The sequence below is a fragment of the Mirounga angustirostris genome, unplaced genomic scaffold, assembly GCF_029215605.1.
Source record: "Mirounga angustirostris isolate CCGP_5_RB_7025 unplaced genomic scaffold, mMirAng1.0.hap1 SCAF_4, whole genome shotgun sequence".
NCBI classification, from domain to species: domain Eukaryota; kingdom Metazoa; phylum Chordata; class Mammalia; order Carnivora; family Phocidae; genus Mirounga; species Mirounga angustirostris.
The window spans coordinates 91689613-91705680 of record NW_026991712.1 but is presented as its reverse complement, the minus strand read 5'-3'; the positions used below and the strand labels follow the sequence as shown (position 1 = coordinate 91705680).

Below are 16068 nucleotides of genomic sequence, written 5' to 3'. Positions count from 1 at the left end.
TTAGAAGCATTAGCCAGCTTTTTATTTAGTCTTCTGAGCAATGCTGTGAGTAGGAGGTGGTATTCCCACTTTACACATTAGACGGCAGTCCTGGAGGGAGGAAGTTGTCCGAGGTAATACGACCAGTAAGGGAAGAAAAAGGAACATTATTGTTTAGGTCTTACCGAGAAAAAGCTATGTTACAAATTGCCTTTCCTGGACTCACGTCAAGTTTCACCTTTTAGGGAACCGATTCTGTGCTAGAAGTGTTCTGCATCCTTTCCAAAGGAGAAATTCAGAAGAAAATGGATAAGAAGATGAAGAAAGCTAGAAAGAAAGCAAAGTGTGTTGCTTTTATTTTTTTTTAATATTTACTATTAAAGTATCTTGGGTAAGCCACGTAGTACTGATAGAAAAACTATGGCTTCTTTAAGGAAGCGATTACTGTGTTAGCAATTACTGTTAAAAGGTAGAGAAGTTGTTTGGAGTGCCGGGAGTCCATGTTTTACATTTCTACTCTTTAGTACAGCTTCGTAACTAGCATGTTCCTGAGTCGTGAACTCAGAGCCACATAGAACTAGAAAGGCCATACAGATTTTTAAAAATAGCTAAAAAATGATTTAGTTCTCAGGCCAGCAGGTATCTTCACTGACAGCAACTCATACACAAGGAAGCTGGGTTGCATAATGCTAACCTTGGGGCCTGTGAGGAGAAGGATTATAGAACTGGCATTTGGGGGCAACATCACCTTGGAATAGGTTATTATAATAACCAAAGAAATCGGTTCCTCAGTGGTTGAAATTTATCAAGGCTCAAAGAAAAAGTCACCTTGGCAAACCTTGTGAGACCTCTGGTTTATTTGACATAGTTGGACTTGTAAGTGCAGCTTAATGGATCTTCTAAAAAGTCCTGAAGTTAGAAAAGTTAACCAGGTACACTTCATTGGAATAATTTGAATTACAAAGACTTACTTGCCCCAGGAAATTTTATGGGCTGTTGCCTTCAGAATCCACTTATTGAGGGTACTGATTAAATGGAATAAAATTTTATGACACTGTAGTTCACAAAGCATTTGTCCATAACACTGCATTATCTAATTCTCATGGTACTCCTTTGTTAAGTGACTCTCCCAGGATTACACAGGTTGTTGGTCTTAGAGCCATAATTTGACTAACGTAATAGCAAAGCTTCTTCTAGAAAAGTCACTGTTCTCTCCCCCTCCCCGCCCCAGATTAAATTCTTCCAAAGGGGAGGAGGAAGACCTTGAAGTCAATGTCAAAATGACACTGCAAGATGAAATCCAACGGGTGACTAATATCAAAACTTCTGCCAAAATCAAGTGAGTAAAAGTGTAGTATCTGAATTACCTGAGAGCAATATTGTAGAAATAGTAAGCTACAAAGTTGTATTGGTTTTTTCATGCTCATTGTTAGCAGTCTAGAGGAATTACATATTTGGAGACAGTGATCATGGGATACCTGCCCTCACCATAGGCCTGCTTATTCATCATCTCATATTTGTTTTATTAGAGTAACTGTTTCTATTTGTTTAATCTTCTTTCCTGCTGCCAATTAAAAAGAAAAACGTGTACCCCATGCTCCAAAAGGATTTAAGGTCGCGTATAAAAATTATTTACATAAAAGCAAGATACATGTCAGATCCAGTATCTGAGCCCAGGTTTTTTTGACTTAAAAACCCATACTCAACTACCATCCCAAGACGCAGAGCACTTTTTGTAAAATTCTTTATACTGGCTCAAACATCACATAGATGGAGGACGCTGTGAAGCCTTTCTACTAGAAACAGTTAACCTTGTGAGTGAAGATGGTGGCTAGAACATTTATGAATTATTTTCTCACACAGATCCTTTGACTTGATTCATTCACCTCAAGGAGAGTTGAAGGCAGTCTTCCTGCTGCAGAATAACTTGGTGGAGTCATATTCGCTGCACCTGTCTGCGCCTGCTCCTCAGCCTGTCAGGACGAGCAGAATCACCATCGGGGGTCATCGCAGTGACGTGCGGACCCTTTCTTTCAGCTCCGACAACATTGCTGTCCTTTCAGCCGCGGCAGATTCTGTGAAAATATGGAACAGGTTTGTGAAATGGTGCTCTCCATACTTTTATCCAGTCATGTTTTCTTTCCTGCGAATGAGGTTCTAGTACTCTTGATGGTTAATTGTTAGTCTCTTAAGGCCCTACATACAGTTCCATCAAAAATGTATCTTGACTGTGGGCCTGTGGAGTTTAGAGTTGGAAAGGTTGCTTTTTAAAATTTGGTGCAAAAAATAAACGCAAGCTTATTCCATGTCTGAGGTTTGTCACCGTACTTGGGTAGAGAAAAACACACAAACAGGCTGCCTACTCCTTGAATTCTAGTAGGCTCTTAGTGCTGTCCAGTATTTTTCCTATAATTTTCCATTCCTTTCCTAGATGACTATTCCACGCCTCTTCTCTCCTCAAGCCCCCAAAACTTCTAGCACCTTCAAGCTGGCGACCTTGCTTCCTAATTCACTGAAAAATGGAATCATCTAGAAAACATTCATGTGCTCCCGGCACATCTGCCAACTCAGCATGTATATACGTGTATACCCACGTAGTCCACTTTCCCTCCTGTCACTGTGTTGGTGTTCCTAATCAACGTTGACCACAGCTTGTACCTGTGGCTCTTTCTCTGCTCCCCTGCTAGCGGTTGTCCTCCTCCTGCATCTTTAACATTTCTGCTCTGTTGGATCATTCCCGTCAACATGCAGGTATGCTCTAATACCTCCCATCTGAAAAGAAGTAATAGCCCTGTCTCCTTCTCAGTCTCTCTGGTTACGTCCCATCCTCTGATTCTTTTCTCTGTTCTGTTTTCATCTGTCCCCCATCAGGCCTTTCCCCACCTTTTCACCATAGCAGCTCTTGTCGCCTCATCAGGGATCTTCATGTTTCTGAATCCAGTGACCCGTAAGCTTCATGTGACACTCTCTCCTGGAATTGGTAACTTTGTCCTCTTTGAAGCACTTTGACTCTCATTACTTCCTCTTCCTCTGCTGGCCGTTCCCTCTGTCTGTGCTGGGTCCTTCTTACCTTTCGGACCTCTAAGTGTTGGAATACTTCAGGGCAGAGTCTTTGGACCTTTTCTCTGTCTACACTCACTTTCTGCAGCTTTCTCTATGCTGACGACGCATAGATTTCTCTCTCTAGCCTCAGCCGCTCCCTGAACACCAGACCCTTACATCCAAGTCTTTTGTTTGTATCACCACCCGGCTGTCTAATTGGGCATCTCCATTTTTCATACGGCCCCAACCAAGCTTGTGATCTTCTTTCTCCCACGATCTCCCACCTGTTGCTCTTCCCCGTCTTCGAAAGTAATTACTTCCTTCCAGTTGTTCTCCCCTCGATGCTGTGGTCACTCTCTCATATCCTAGGTCCAGGTCACTAGCAGATCCTGTCAGCTTCAGCTTCAGAACTTAGCCAGTATCCAGCACGTGTCCCCACCTGTGCTGCCACCCCCAGCTCCCGTCCGCCATCGCTTCTCACCGTTGTTGTTGTCGAGATAGCTTCCTGGGGGGTCTCCCCGCTGTGTGCCCCCCCTCTGCGTGCCCCCTTGTAGTCTGTTCTCCACACGGCCACCAGCGTCATCTTCATGATGGAAGTGTCAGTCCCAGTAGATCCACCTCATTGCCTGGAAGCCAAAGTGCTCACAGACCTCACCTCTGACCCCCCTCCCCTTCTGCTGTGCTAGAGCCCACTGGCCTTTTCTCATCCTTAAACACAGCAAGAGCATGTCCCTGCTGTGGTGATTGCGTGCCTGTTTTTTGTGCCTGGAACCTTCTACCACCCTGACCCTCCTCCTCCCCTTCCCCCAGTGTTGTTTCTCCACAGCACCTGCTGTCACCTGATAGACCACTATGTGTTTGTCTCGTTCCTAAAGAATGTGAGGGTCGTTTCTGTTTAACTCACTGTTATACCTCTAGCACCTAGAATTGCATCTGGCATTCAGTAAGTGTTGAATGAAGTGGGCATTTGATATATATCTGTTGAAGGGATGAATGTTTATCGTCCAATAAAATGAACTCGTAGAGATATTTAATAATAGGCTAATTCGACTTGTCATCCTGTGGGCTCGATTACTTCTTTATGGTGGCACATGGAGCCCAGCAGATGCTTTTTTTTTTTGCCCTGCTTTTATATAATCTCTGTTCCTTAGGATTAGGAGGCCCTACCAAAAGAAAAAAAAAAGTGCCATTTAAATTTTTCTCTCTTGACTATAATTGGGTCTGAGCCGAGCTCTGGTGGCTAGGTGTGTATTGAACAGACATGCTGACCTCTAAGACGGGGAAGCAGGTTCTCTTAACATGTGGTTCTTTATTCGTTCTTTCTCACAGGGCCACATTACAGTGTATCCGCACGATGACCTGCGAATATGCACTGTGCTCGTTCTTTGTACCTGGTGATAGGCAGGTGGTCATAGGAACAAAGGTAAACTGAGGCTTTTTCTTGGATTTTGGAGGTTTTTCTACTCAGTATTCTTAAAGTTTGAGAACTCTGATTCCTATTTTTGCATATTGGAAATGAATGAGAGCTGGTTAATTTGAGAAGGTTGGTAGTTCGTTGCCCTTTTTTGAGGGGTTTTCTTTTAAGTTTTGTTTATTTGTGTTTTTAAACAATCAAACCTTATGTCAAATTGTGAGGAAGGAAATTACAATCATGACCTTGAGATAACTGTCCATTCATGTTTTGGTGGTCGGCCTTTTGTGCATCTCTTCACAAACACATATGTAATTGTGTTTTGAGAAGACTAATGATGAAATATACAAAGTACCTATTGTCTGGCTTGGCAGGTAGAAGCATTCAGTAAAGACTGACTGACTAGTCCTCATTCCCAGTTGCCAATCAGATTGGGAGATAAATGTGCGGGAATAAGCAGACTTGGATTTGGATCCAGATTCTCCCCATTTTAGAGTGGATAAATTGCTGCAAGTCCCGAAACTTCTTATAGTATGTTTCCTTATCTATATAATAGGATGAAAAGAAGTGCTTTTTGACAGTGGCTTTTGCCCTACATAGGCCTAGCCTTGAATTCTAGATTTTCCACTCACTGAGTGTGAGAACTTTGGGCAAGTTACTTGCCCCTGTATGCCTTGGTTTTCTCATGTAAAATGAGGTAAACAACCTACCTCACCCTACGGAAAGCACTTAGCACAGAAACTGGCTCACAGCGAATAACAAGTAAATAAGAGCTGGGAGCAGAAGTACTGGTAGTAGGAGTAGCAGTGAGAATAAAATGGAATGAGGTCTTTGGAATACTTTGAAAAGTGCTTTGCAAGGATTTGTCATTGTCGCCCCCCTAAACTCGTGCTGTATGTGCACGATTGTTTTATTAGAAAACCTGTGTATCACAATGGGTCTTTTTTTGCCCAGTTAAAAGTGTAAAATAAGCCAGAGAGATTTTAGGGTCACTGTCAGGGAATGAACATTAAATTCCAATTAAAAGTTTCTCTCGTTTTTCATTCATTCTTTCAACAAATGTTCCCTCTATTGTTTTTGTTAGGAGAGCATTTTGTGAATATCTTAAGTCTACCTTTATGGCTAAAGTGCAATCCGCAGACCCCAGCCCAGTCTCTGTGCGAGGCAGTTAATGTACATGATCTCATTTAATGCCCACAACCACTTTGAGATGCTGGTGCTGTAAATCCCATTTTACAGATGAGAAAACAGGCTCTTGGAGGTGAATTCAGCAACAGCCACAGAGTATGAAAGAGGCAGCCCTGGAACTCAGGTCTTCCTTACACTCTTGCCACCCCATGTGCAGAAGCCCATCATAGAGCAGGCTTTGCTGCTGTGTGTATGTGATCATGTTATTTTTATTTATTTTATTTTTTAATTTATTTAATTTTTTTTTAGTTTTTAAATTTTTTATTCTTTTTTATTTTTCATTAGCCAAGTTCTAAGCAGGAAGTGTGGCTCATTGTCTTCTAAGCTTTTGCGTTTTTTTTGTGTTTTTGTCCATTGCCCTCCCTAGCATCGTAGGTAGATACCTATTTCTCATTGTCAGTGTATTCTAGAGGAGGAAACCAAAACTAGATGGGGAAGAGTTAGTTAAGCCAATTACCATTGAAACTTGATAAAGCTTAAAAGTTTTTTAGGTGTATTTGCTGTTGTGTGTCTCCTGATTTGCTGAAGTTGGAGAACCAGTGAATGTGACAAGAGGCCAGGACTACCAGGTTGCCTGGTTCCGTCGTCATGCCGCCGAACAGCCCTGCCAGAGTTAACCCAGCACATTAGTGGTGTTTATTCAGATAGGAGGCACAGAGCGGGGAATGTGGGATCCATTTGCTAAACTGTCAGCCACATGGTCGCTGCTCGGCTATGAAATCTTTCCTAAACTGCGTAGGCATGAATCTTGGAGGTTGTGGGTGTGCTCGTTGGAGCTGTGCTCATTTTGTGTCTTCCTCAGACAGGAAAGCTGCAGCTTTATGACTTGGCCTCAGGAAATCTGCTGGAGACAATAGACGCACATGATGGAGCTTTATGGTCCTTGTCTCTCTCTCCAGATCAGGTAATGAAACCAGATGTTATGATCTGGACTTGAGTACTTCCCCGTTTCTTACATTAGATTTTACTGCTGCCTAACAAAGATTTCTTTGGTGTTTCTTTAAAGAAAGCCCGCTTCTTGTCTAATCTTTAGATTTCCTATATGATGGCATATCATGTGCCTGATAATATGAATAGCTGTCATTATCAAATGAATTCTCATTCAGCTGCTCTTGATCATCAGCTGCATGACATCCGATTGCTTACCCTTGTGAGTTTTCACCAATGGTTTGTGCTACTTCCTAAGAGGGAATATTTCCTTGGGCAACAAAATGCAGAGGATGGAGTAGACTTTTCTATTCCTCTTTTAGTCTATACGTCTATGACTATATAAGTTTAGTGTTGATAGCAAATATACCAGCCCTTTCAAGTCAGTAACGGGATGCTTCCCTTCAGAGGGGTCACCTTGGAGAACTGTATACTTAACTCTAGTCATGGTGCTGTTGCTCAGAACATTTTGAGGTATTTTTTGGACAATAATAAGAGATTGTGGCCTGTTCATTTGAATCTTCTCAATAGTGGCAAACCTTCATCCATTGAAAGTAGATACCATTTTTGGAAAAAATTGAATCTGGAATTTAGAGTGGGTTATGCCATTTGGGGTCAGATCAAAACAACTTTAAAATTTAAATAGTAGTAACATCTTGGATTTGTAGAGGATTCTTTCTGCAAAGTATTTTTACATCCATCATGTCATTTATTATTTGCATAATGGTTTTATAAACTAAACTATAGATAGTCTTTGTCATTACAGCAACACTAAAGGTCATCGGTAGGTTCTTTTCTATGTTACTAATCTCAAATGGCAGAATAAACACTTGGGATCTAATTTTCTGACCCATGCTCTATATACTTTAATACTACAATGTGATGGGACTAATTTTCTTGATACTGGAGAACAGTTTCAAACATATTTTAAGCAGGGACATTGGAGGAATAAGTTTATACCCTACTGAGGTAAATACTTTGAATAAACATGTTTTGATGATCCAGTCTGTGTATATTTGTCAAACCATTTTATTACTTAATAGCAAATTCTTTGACTGGTGCTTTCTCAGGTGGAGCAAGAAACCCTACAATGTTCAAAGACTTCCTGATGCTGAATGAAAGTATAACTAGAAATTTACACTAGTTACCATCTGTCTACATTAGCCCCTGCTAGAAATTTTTAAATAAGGTCTGTGGCAGCAGCCCCAAAAGAGCAGTGGGAGGGGTTAAGAAGGAACCACATTTTTCTTAATTCTTCTCCCATGCTGTTAAGTAAAAATGGTCTTTTATACAATTTTGATATGTATCGTCTTACCAAAGTTTCTGTAATAAAATATTTCTTAATTGCAATGTCATTGGCTTTTCAGCGTGGCTTTGTGACAGGTGGTGCAGATAAATCTGTCAAGTTCTGGGATTTTGAGTTGGTAAAAGATGAAAATAGTACCCAGAAGAGGTGAGTAGACATTTTTTAATTTGTGTCCTTTTTTTGGAGGGAGAATGGGGAACCACAGAATGGGCCTTTGACATGTGTATTTCTGTTGCACTCCAGGGAGTTTTTGGAATTTTTGCCTGCCTGTGTAGAGCCCTTATTTACTTATTTATTTCACGCTTTCCGTCATGCTAGACTTTCTGTGAAGCAAACCCGAACCTTGCAACTAGATGAAGACGTCCTGTGTGTCAGTTATTCTCCCAACCAAAAACTGTTGGCTGTGTCTTTGCTGGACTGTACTGTGAAAATCTTCTATGTTGACACTTTAAAGGTACAATGATTATGCCTGGAAATAGTTTCTGTCTTTCTCACTGACTGTGGGTTGAGCCTGGAAAGTGGCCTTGACTGTGCCCAACAGTGGTGTGTTTCTAAAGATGTATGTGTGAATCAAAACACTGTAGGTGTACTAGGAAAGCTAGGATTTTTACAGAACCCTTCGGTTCATAAATTTTGCTTAAAGCGAGTTGTATTTCATAAGCTCAGAAAATCTGTAGACAGCACATCCTGTTGCTGCCAGTAATTGCAGAGAATTGCTGCATCTCCTGGGCAGGGATTCCACACTTGGCTGGACATCAGGATCATTTGGGTTGCTTTTAAAAATTACAGATTACTGGGCCCTAGGCCCAGAGTCGGGAGGACTGCAGCAGGCCTGGGAGCATTGTTGGGAAGCGAGTGCCCAGAGTCTTTGCAGCTAAGAGATGCAGAGGACGTGCCTGTGGCCTGTTCTGACTGAGGTGGTAGGCTTCTGGGGGAGTGGCTCCGCCACAGTGCAGTGTTCAGGGCAAAGTGCATGAGGGCTCCGTGTGCTGGACATGGGTATGAGCTGCCTTCAGTGGTTTGTCTTCTTTGAAAAGAGAAATAGGAAGCAATCCAGAACAGTATTTAGGATTGTATCCTAAAGTTCTACTTTAGATCCACATGTAACAAACAATGCCTATATCTTATAGACAGACGTGAATTGTTTACATTCTTTTTTTTTTTTTTTTAATATTTAGTTTTTTCTTTCACTCTATGGACACAAACTGCCTGTTATATGCATGGACATTTCTTATGTAAGTAAAATTTAAAGTGTCTTAGTAACAAGCACTTTCTTCGTTCTTGGCTTGCTATCTTCATTTTAGAGTATTTTTTCATCCTGTTGTATATCTTTCTCCCCAAAAAGCCATAAAATAATGTATATTGTAATCGTACCTCATATATGTGTGTGTGTGTGTATATGTGTGTATATATATATATATTTTTTTGTTATATATAAATTACTTTAGTGCTGTCAGAATATGTTCAAAATATCTGAGTTAATCCTTACAGCTAACACCCTGTTGTGGATTCCCTAGATAGTATTTTCTTATCTAAAATACTGTGATTGGTAGACCACCCTAAAATAGAAAAGACTTTAAAGAAGGCATCCACCTTTGTTCTAAAAGATAATGCCGGTGAAGAAGATGGAACTTGGCTTCACATTTGGACATTTACAGTATTTTGCACTATATCTATACTGTTAGCTCCTTGACCAAAATGATATTTTCGCAATGCCTAGTTATGGATAAGAGTGGGAATCTGTGTGAAAGGACTGCATACTCTGGCCATCTGTGATCAGTACATTAACAGTAAGTGGGCGGCACAAGATATTTCCGGTGGTCTTGTTATGCTGACAACTATTTGAATGAGGCATTGACATAGGAAAGATAAAAGAGAGAACATGGGATAAAAGGCTGGGTCGCAGACATTCTAGTAGGTTCTTTTCCAGACTTTTCTTTCCTCCTCCTTCCCCCTTCCCCCAAATCCTATGACAGGGATGAGCGATTTTTCTTCCTGTTTAAGGGAGTAAAAGGTAACAGACATCAAGGCACAGTGCCGCCCTGTAGCAGTACGAAAACTTCGGAGCCACAGAGTTCTTGCTTTCACTCAGCAAGCTTTCTAAGGAAATCTTAGGTTAAAGCAAAGAAAGAGGTGCTCTTGATAGAGATGATATTTGTATTGATTTTAATGCTTCTGGAAGAAATGGGTTAGTCTTGCTTTATCTAACGGTAGACTTTCTGATAATCAGGTAAAGTAATGGTTCCCTTCTCTTCCTCGTAGGATGGAGCACTCATAGCAACAGGCTCTGCCGACAGGAATGTGAAAATCTGGGGTTTGGACTTTGGGGACTGCCACAAGTCTCTCTTTGCACACGATGACAGGTAGGTGCAGTCTTTTCAAAGATGTCCCTTTGAGGGCGCCTGGGTGGCTCAGTTGGTTAAGCAACTGCCTTCAGCTCGGGTCATGATCCTGGAGTCCCGGGATCGAGTCCCGCATCGGGCTCCCTGCTCGGCGGGGAGCCTGCTTCTCCCTCTGACCCTCCCCCCTCTCATTCACTCTCTCTCATTCTCACTCTCTCAAATAAATAAATAAATAAATCTTTAAAAAAAAAAAAGAATTTGGGGCGCCTGGGTGGCTCAGTTGCTTAAGCGACTGCCTTCGGCTCAGGTCATGATCCTGGAGTCCCGGGATCGAGTCCCGCATCGGGCTCCCTGCTCAGCGAGGAGCCTGCTTCTCCCTCTGACCCTCCCCCCTCTCATGTGCTCTCTCTCATTCTCGCTCTCTCAAATAAATAAATAAATCTTTTAAAAAAAAAAAAAAAAAAAGATGTCCCTTTGAGTCCTGTACGTATCATTTCCCTTGAATGTCTGCGTCTATTCAGTCATAAATATAAAATTCTAAAATATAAATAACCAGGCATGCTAGAACTAGCTCTTCAAAACTGTGCATGAGGTTCTTCACTAATGTGGAATTGCTTGACATTTGATCACTTTTCTCACTTTTCAGTGTGATGTACCTACAGTTTGTGCCCAAGTCCCACCTCTTCTTCACCGCTGGGAAGGACCATAAGATTAAGCAGTGGGATGCAGACAAATTTGAACACATACAGACTCTGGAGGTGACCTCTTGCCTGCTTTGCTTGCTCAGTATTCAGAACTACTTTTAAGATCAAGTGTTGCTCTTCCACTCAGCGCAGGTTTCGGCCAAGGAATAAGGTGTTCCTACTCAGCGTTTCTCTTTTTGTGTCTTCTTTCTCCAGGGGCACCACCAGGAAATCTGGTGCTTGGCCATAAGCCCCAGTGGAGACTATGTTGTGTCATCGTCACATGACAAATCCCTGAGACTTTGGGAGAGAACAAGGGAGCCTCTTATTCTTGAGGAAGAAAGGGAGATGGTAAGGACTCAGGCTTGGTTACAGAATGTGCTGGTGGGTGGGTGTCTAGTTCTGTCTAGTGTGGCCACCCCTCAGCCAGTGCACGTCCAGGCACCTCCAGAAGAGGTTTCCAACACCCCCATCAACCATTTCAGGAGCCACACAGAGACAGAGATGCCATTAGGGGGTTGCATTTTGAAAGACGCAGCTTTTTACTGTCTCCTTTCACTTCATGTAGAGACCGTGGTTCTTCTTCCAGATTAATTTGTATCTGTCTCTTGGCAGCAAAGGGAAGCAGAATATGAGGAGAGTGTGGCCAAAGAAGACCAACCTGTAGTAAGTAAATTCTGGGGGACCCTGAGATTAAGCCCTGTAATTATCTTATTGGAATTTACTTTAATTTCAAGAATTTCTAATAGAATTAGAATTGGGGCCAGATGCCAGAGTCATCACCAGCTGATGTGGAAAGCCATCTGTGTAGTCCTGTTTGATTCAACTGTATATCCTGATTTTGTGGGACAAACGACCGACCAGATTTGGTATTGGATGTTTGTCATTCTGGCTTTTCTTTTTTTAAGGAGGCTTCAGAGAATCATAGAACAAAAATAAAAATAAAAAAATTTTAGAAATTGGGCATTCTCTTTATACTTTTAGAGGGTAGGGTATTCTTTTCTTTTTTTTCCATTTTTTTTTTAATGAGTAATTCTTTTTTTTAATTAATTTAATTTTATTATGTTATATTAGTCACCATGCATTACCTCATTAGTTTTTGATGTAGTGATCCACGATCCATTGTTTTCATATAACACCCAGTGCTCCATGCAGTACGTGCTCTCCTTAATGCTCATCACCAGGCTAACCCATCCTCCCACCCTCCTCCCCTCTAGAACCCTCAGTTTGTTTCTCAGAGTCCATAGTCTCTCATGGTTCTTCTCCCCCTCCAATTTCCCCCGTTCATTTTTCCCTTCCTACTATCTTCTTTTTTTTTTTTAGCATATAATGTATTATTTGTTTCAGGGGTACAGATCTGTGATTCAACAGTTTCACACAATTCACAGCGCTCACCATAGCACATACCCTCCCCAATGTCTATCACCTAGCCACCCCCCCACCTCCCTCCACTCCAGCAGCCCTCAGTTTGTTTCCTGAGATTAAGAGTCTCTTATGGTTTGTCTCCCTCTCTGGTTTCATCTTGTTTCATTTTTTTCCTCCCTTCCCCTATGATCCTCTGTCTTGTTTCCCAAATTCCTCATATCAGTGAGATCATATGATACTTGTCTTTCTCTGATTGACTTATTTCGCTTAGCATAATAGAGGGTAGGATATTCTTATGATAATGCGTATAAAATACTTAATAGTGTCTGGCACTTATTAAGTACTCCATTAATGGTAGTTGGTAGCTCCATGATAGCATTATCATAACATAGTGATGACTGCTCTTTTCTGGATATAAAATTAATTTATTGGTTCTTTAGTGCCTGTCAACAATATTGTCAAGGATCTCTTTGTTTCTGGCAGGTTCCAGGAGAGACTCAAGGTGACAATTACTTTACTGGAAAGAAAACTATTGAAACGGTCAAAGCAGTAAGTTGATATATATTCTGTATCTATATTTATAGATGTGTACATTTTTAAGGAGGATCCCAACTTTTTAGTGAAAGTTTTTATCAACCAGGTAGCCCTTTTATGGCAAAAAGTTGATGAAATTCATAGATAGAGCTCAAAACCTCTGTGGTCCTCCCTTATAACCAAGGACAGGAGTCATGTTGAATCGGCACATGGTTTCTAGAAAGGAAGGCTTGATCTCCTTGGAAGCAGCACCCCTCAGAGGTCCCGGGAGCTGCCCTACTCCATGTGTGCACATACATATGACCTCACCTGAACCCAAGACGCTTCGTCTCCTCCCTGTAAATTAAACAGAAAAAGAAACACCAGAGACATCATCACATGCTGGTCGGCACTCTCCTGGCACACATTTATTAAACCGATTCAAGCTAGTTGGTACTTTTCTAGTCAGGCCTTCCAGTTGCAGGGTTCCGGGATGCTGGGACACATGGTGATGACTTCTCTCCTTTGTCACCATCCACGTAGGCTGAGAGGATCATGGAGGCTGTCGAGCTATACCGAGAGGAGACTGCAAAAAGGAAGGAACACAAAGCCATTTGTAAAGCTGCAGGGAAAGAGGTGAGATAGTCCGTGGAGTTACACTCTGAGAAACATGTATCCATAGAATTCCTGAGAAGAACACCATTGCTGTGGGAGTTACTGACTCAGATCAGGAAATGACATAAATGTGATAGAGTCTTTTCTAATTCAAATATTTGAAAGAAGGAGTCGAGGGGCTGTGAGGAGGGGACCTGGGTCTTAATACATTTGCAGACTGAGGTGCTTACCATATGGAGCAGAAACTGCTCCTGCAGGGTTTCGGACGCACCACAACCGTTACAGATTTCTAGATGAATTCTAGAAATTCTAGAATTGCCTGAACACATTAGCACTATGGAAATTAAAAGGCCTGATATTTCTTGTATATTCTTTCAAAACTGTACTGTTGTCGCACTGCCTGTGACAAACACTGTCTTGTTTTATGATGACTTGATCTCATGATTTCTTCACAGGTTCCTCTTCCCATCAACCCCATCCTCATGGCTTATGGCAATATCTCTGTAAGTAGAGTGTCTACCAGTTCCCCCTTGGTTACTCAAAGGTTACTTTCAGGGACAAGAGAGGGACAGGAGGAAGTGCAGAGGAATGATGTGAGGCTGGATGCATCGGGAAAAACTTTGCCATTAACACTCTCTCCTGTCCTCTAGGATTTTGAGCGTTTCAAAAGGACCATTTTAGTGTAACTTCTAAGTCATCTGTTTTGGTTGGACTGGATTGGCATTCTCATCTTTTCTTCCTTTTTTTTTTTTTAAGATTTTATCTATTTGTCAGAGAGCAAGAGAGCACAAGCAGGGGGAGAGGCGGAGGGAGAAGCAGGCTCCCCGCTGAGCAAGGAGCCCGATGCGGGACTCCATCCCAGGACTCTGGGATCATGACCTGAGCCCAAAGCAGACGCTTAGCCGACTGAGCCACCCAGACGTCCCGCATTCTCTTATTTTCTAGTGCTTATTTATGTTCAGTATCCAAAGCCCTCTGAAGATTCTCTTCATCTAAATGAACTTTGAAATTGAGGTTTTTGGAGGAAAACTTGACGTAAACCAGTCAGATGAAGGAGGACAGAGAGAGAAATGTATGCTTATGTAGCAGTCTCCAGTTACTTAGTACTTTACTCACATGTGTCATTCATCATGGTCATGTGAGTCAGTGTAGCCTCATTTTACAGATGGGAAATTAGCCTGACTCACGGATAGAAGGGAACAGAGTTGGGAAGTGGTGGAGCTGGACTGTGAACCCACATGGGACAAACTCTAAGCCCATGCATGTATATTGCCATCCTAGAACACTGTTTCTCCTCTGAGTGGGATCCCTGGTTTTTAGATGGGAATTACAGATCTCCAGTAGAAACCAACCTAGAGTATCACTAAGGCTGTTATTTGCTTCCTTTATAGCCTTCAGCTTATGTGTTGGAGATTTTTAAAGGAATCAAGTCGAGGTAAGTCCCAGTGTACAGTGACTATAATTTGTCAGCTAACAGCATTTATCGAATTCTTATCTGACCATGAGATAAATAGAAGTTATAATTGATGGTTATTTTCCTTATAGGTTTAATTATGTCAACATTTTGGTGGAAAATAGTATATTATAATGTCTTTCTGAAGCAGAACTAGGAGGCTCCTCCTAAAGTATGAAGGGAGATGCTTTTAGAGACAAATGAAGGGTAGCCCTACTTTATATTATAGGTAATGAGATCATCATCAGTCACAAGTACCAACTGGTAACCTTTTTTGGTTATGTGTTTCCTTTGGCTTATTTTCTGTGTACATACACAATTGGAATTCTATGTATATAATTTTATATCCTTTTCTTTTTCACGGAATATTTCCTGAGCATTTGCTCAAGTTACAAATATTCTTCAAAAATACATTCGTTGAATTATGTCAATCCATTGTATGGATAATTACTATTGGATTTGCTTTTGGTTTTTTTTGCTGTTAATCAGTACTGCTTCAGTGAACACCTTTACATAGGAATCTTTGTCATAGCATAACAATAACTATCAGTGGGCATGAGTTTTTTAAAGGTTTGTGTTGCTGAATTACTTTCCAGAAAGTTTATAGTGATTTTGACCAGCCTTTAACAAATTCTTTTGCCAGGTTCAGAGGCAAAAGGTGGTATTATATTATTTTAATTTCTTTCAATTATTAGTGAAACAGCATTTTATATTTGTTGGCCATTTGTGTTTTTTCTGTGAATTTTTAGTTACTTGTCCTTTCTTATACTGTTCAGTAGTTTCTTACTGGTTTTAAGAATTTTTGTATCTTTTGTCATATATTTTTAAAATAATGTTTCTTGTTTGTGATTTACCCTTGGATTTTATTTATGAGTTTTACCTACTTAAAAGTTATTTGCATAACTTTTCTTAATCTCTAAATCTGTCCCTTACAACAAGAAATAAATACACTATCTGAGGATCTGAAACTTCCCTGGAGAAATGTAAATCAAAATTTAAATTAATGGAAGTGTTGTGCATTCCTAGAAAGGAAGATTCTATGTTCTAAAGATATAGGTTTTGTTTTTTGTTTTTTTTTTTAATTAGTTCATAGGTTTGTGAGCCCGGTTGAAAACCTCTTGAGATTTGGAATTGGAGTTGATGAAATGATGCTAGAACTAGGTCAAGAAAAATAAAACAAACCAGAAGAAAACAAGAGAGAGCTATCCTCCTAAATTAAAAAGCTATAAAATTAACAAAACTAA

The 16068-nt window shown here is 40.9% G+C and overlaps 2 protein-coding genes across 6 annotated transcripts in view; one reads left to right on the top strand and one right to left on the bottom strand.

Moving 5' to 3' along the window:
• Window positions 1–16068, top strand: part of WDR3 (WD repeat domain 3) — a 36557-nt gene that overhangs the window by 12756 nt on the left and 7733 nt on the right. For both annotated transcript variants that reach the window (XM_045896856.2, XM_045896855.3), the window contains exons 9-24: window positions 225–322; window positions 1211–1318; window positions 1843–2073; window positions 4351–4444; window positions 6423–6524; window positions 7915–8000; window positions 8172–8307; window positions 9032–9088; window positions 10116–10216; window positions 10842–10953; window positions 11095–11229; window positions 11494–11544; window positions 12727–12792; window positions 13300–13392; window positions 13827–13874; window positions 14763–14806. In XM_045896856.2, coding sequence (XP_045752812.1) covers window positions 225–322; window positions 1211–1318; window positions 1843–2073; window positions 4351–4444; window positions 6423–6524; window positions 7915–8000; window positions 8172–8307; window positions 9032–9088; window positions 10116–10216; window positions 10842–10953; window positions 11095–11229; window positions 11494–11544; window positions 12727–12792; window positions 13300–13392; window positions 13827–13874; window positions 14763–14806 — 1562 coding nt within the window. The remainder of the gene's footprint in view (window positions 1–224; window positions 323–1210; window positions 1319–1842; window positions 2074–4350; window positions 4445–6422; window positions 6525–7914; window positions 8001–8171; window positions 8308–9031; window positions 9089–10115; window positions 10217–10841; window positions 10954–11094; window positions 11230–11493; window positions 11545–12726; window positions 12793–13299; window positions 13393–13826; window positions 13875–14762; window positions 14807–16068) is intronic.
• SPAG17 (sperm associated antigen 17) overlaps window positions 13157–16068 on the bottom strand; it is a 233117-nt gene continuing 230205 nt past the window's right edge. For all 4 annotated transcript variants that reach the window (XM_064588562.1, XM_064588560.1, XM_064588559.1 and 1 more), the window contains one exon: window positions 13157–13342. The gene's annotated coding sequence lies outside the window, so the exon portion shown is untranslated. The remainder of the gene's footprint in view (window positions 13343–16068) is intronic.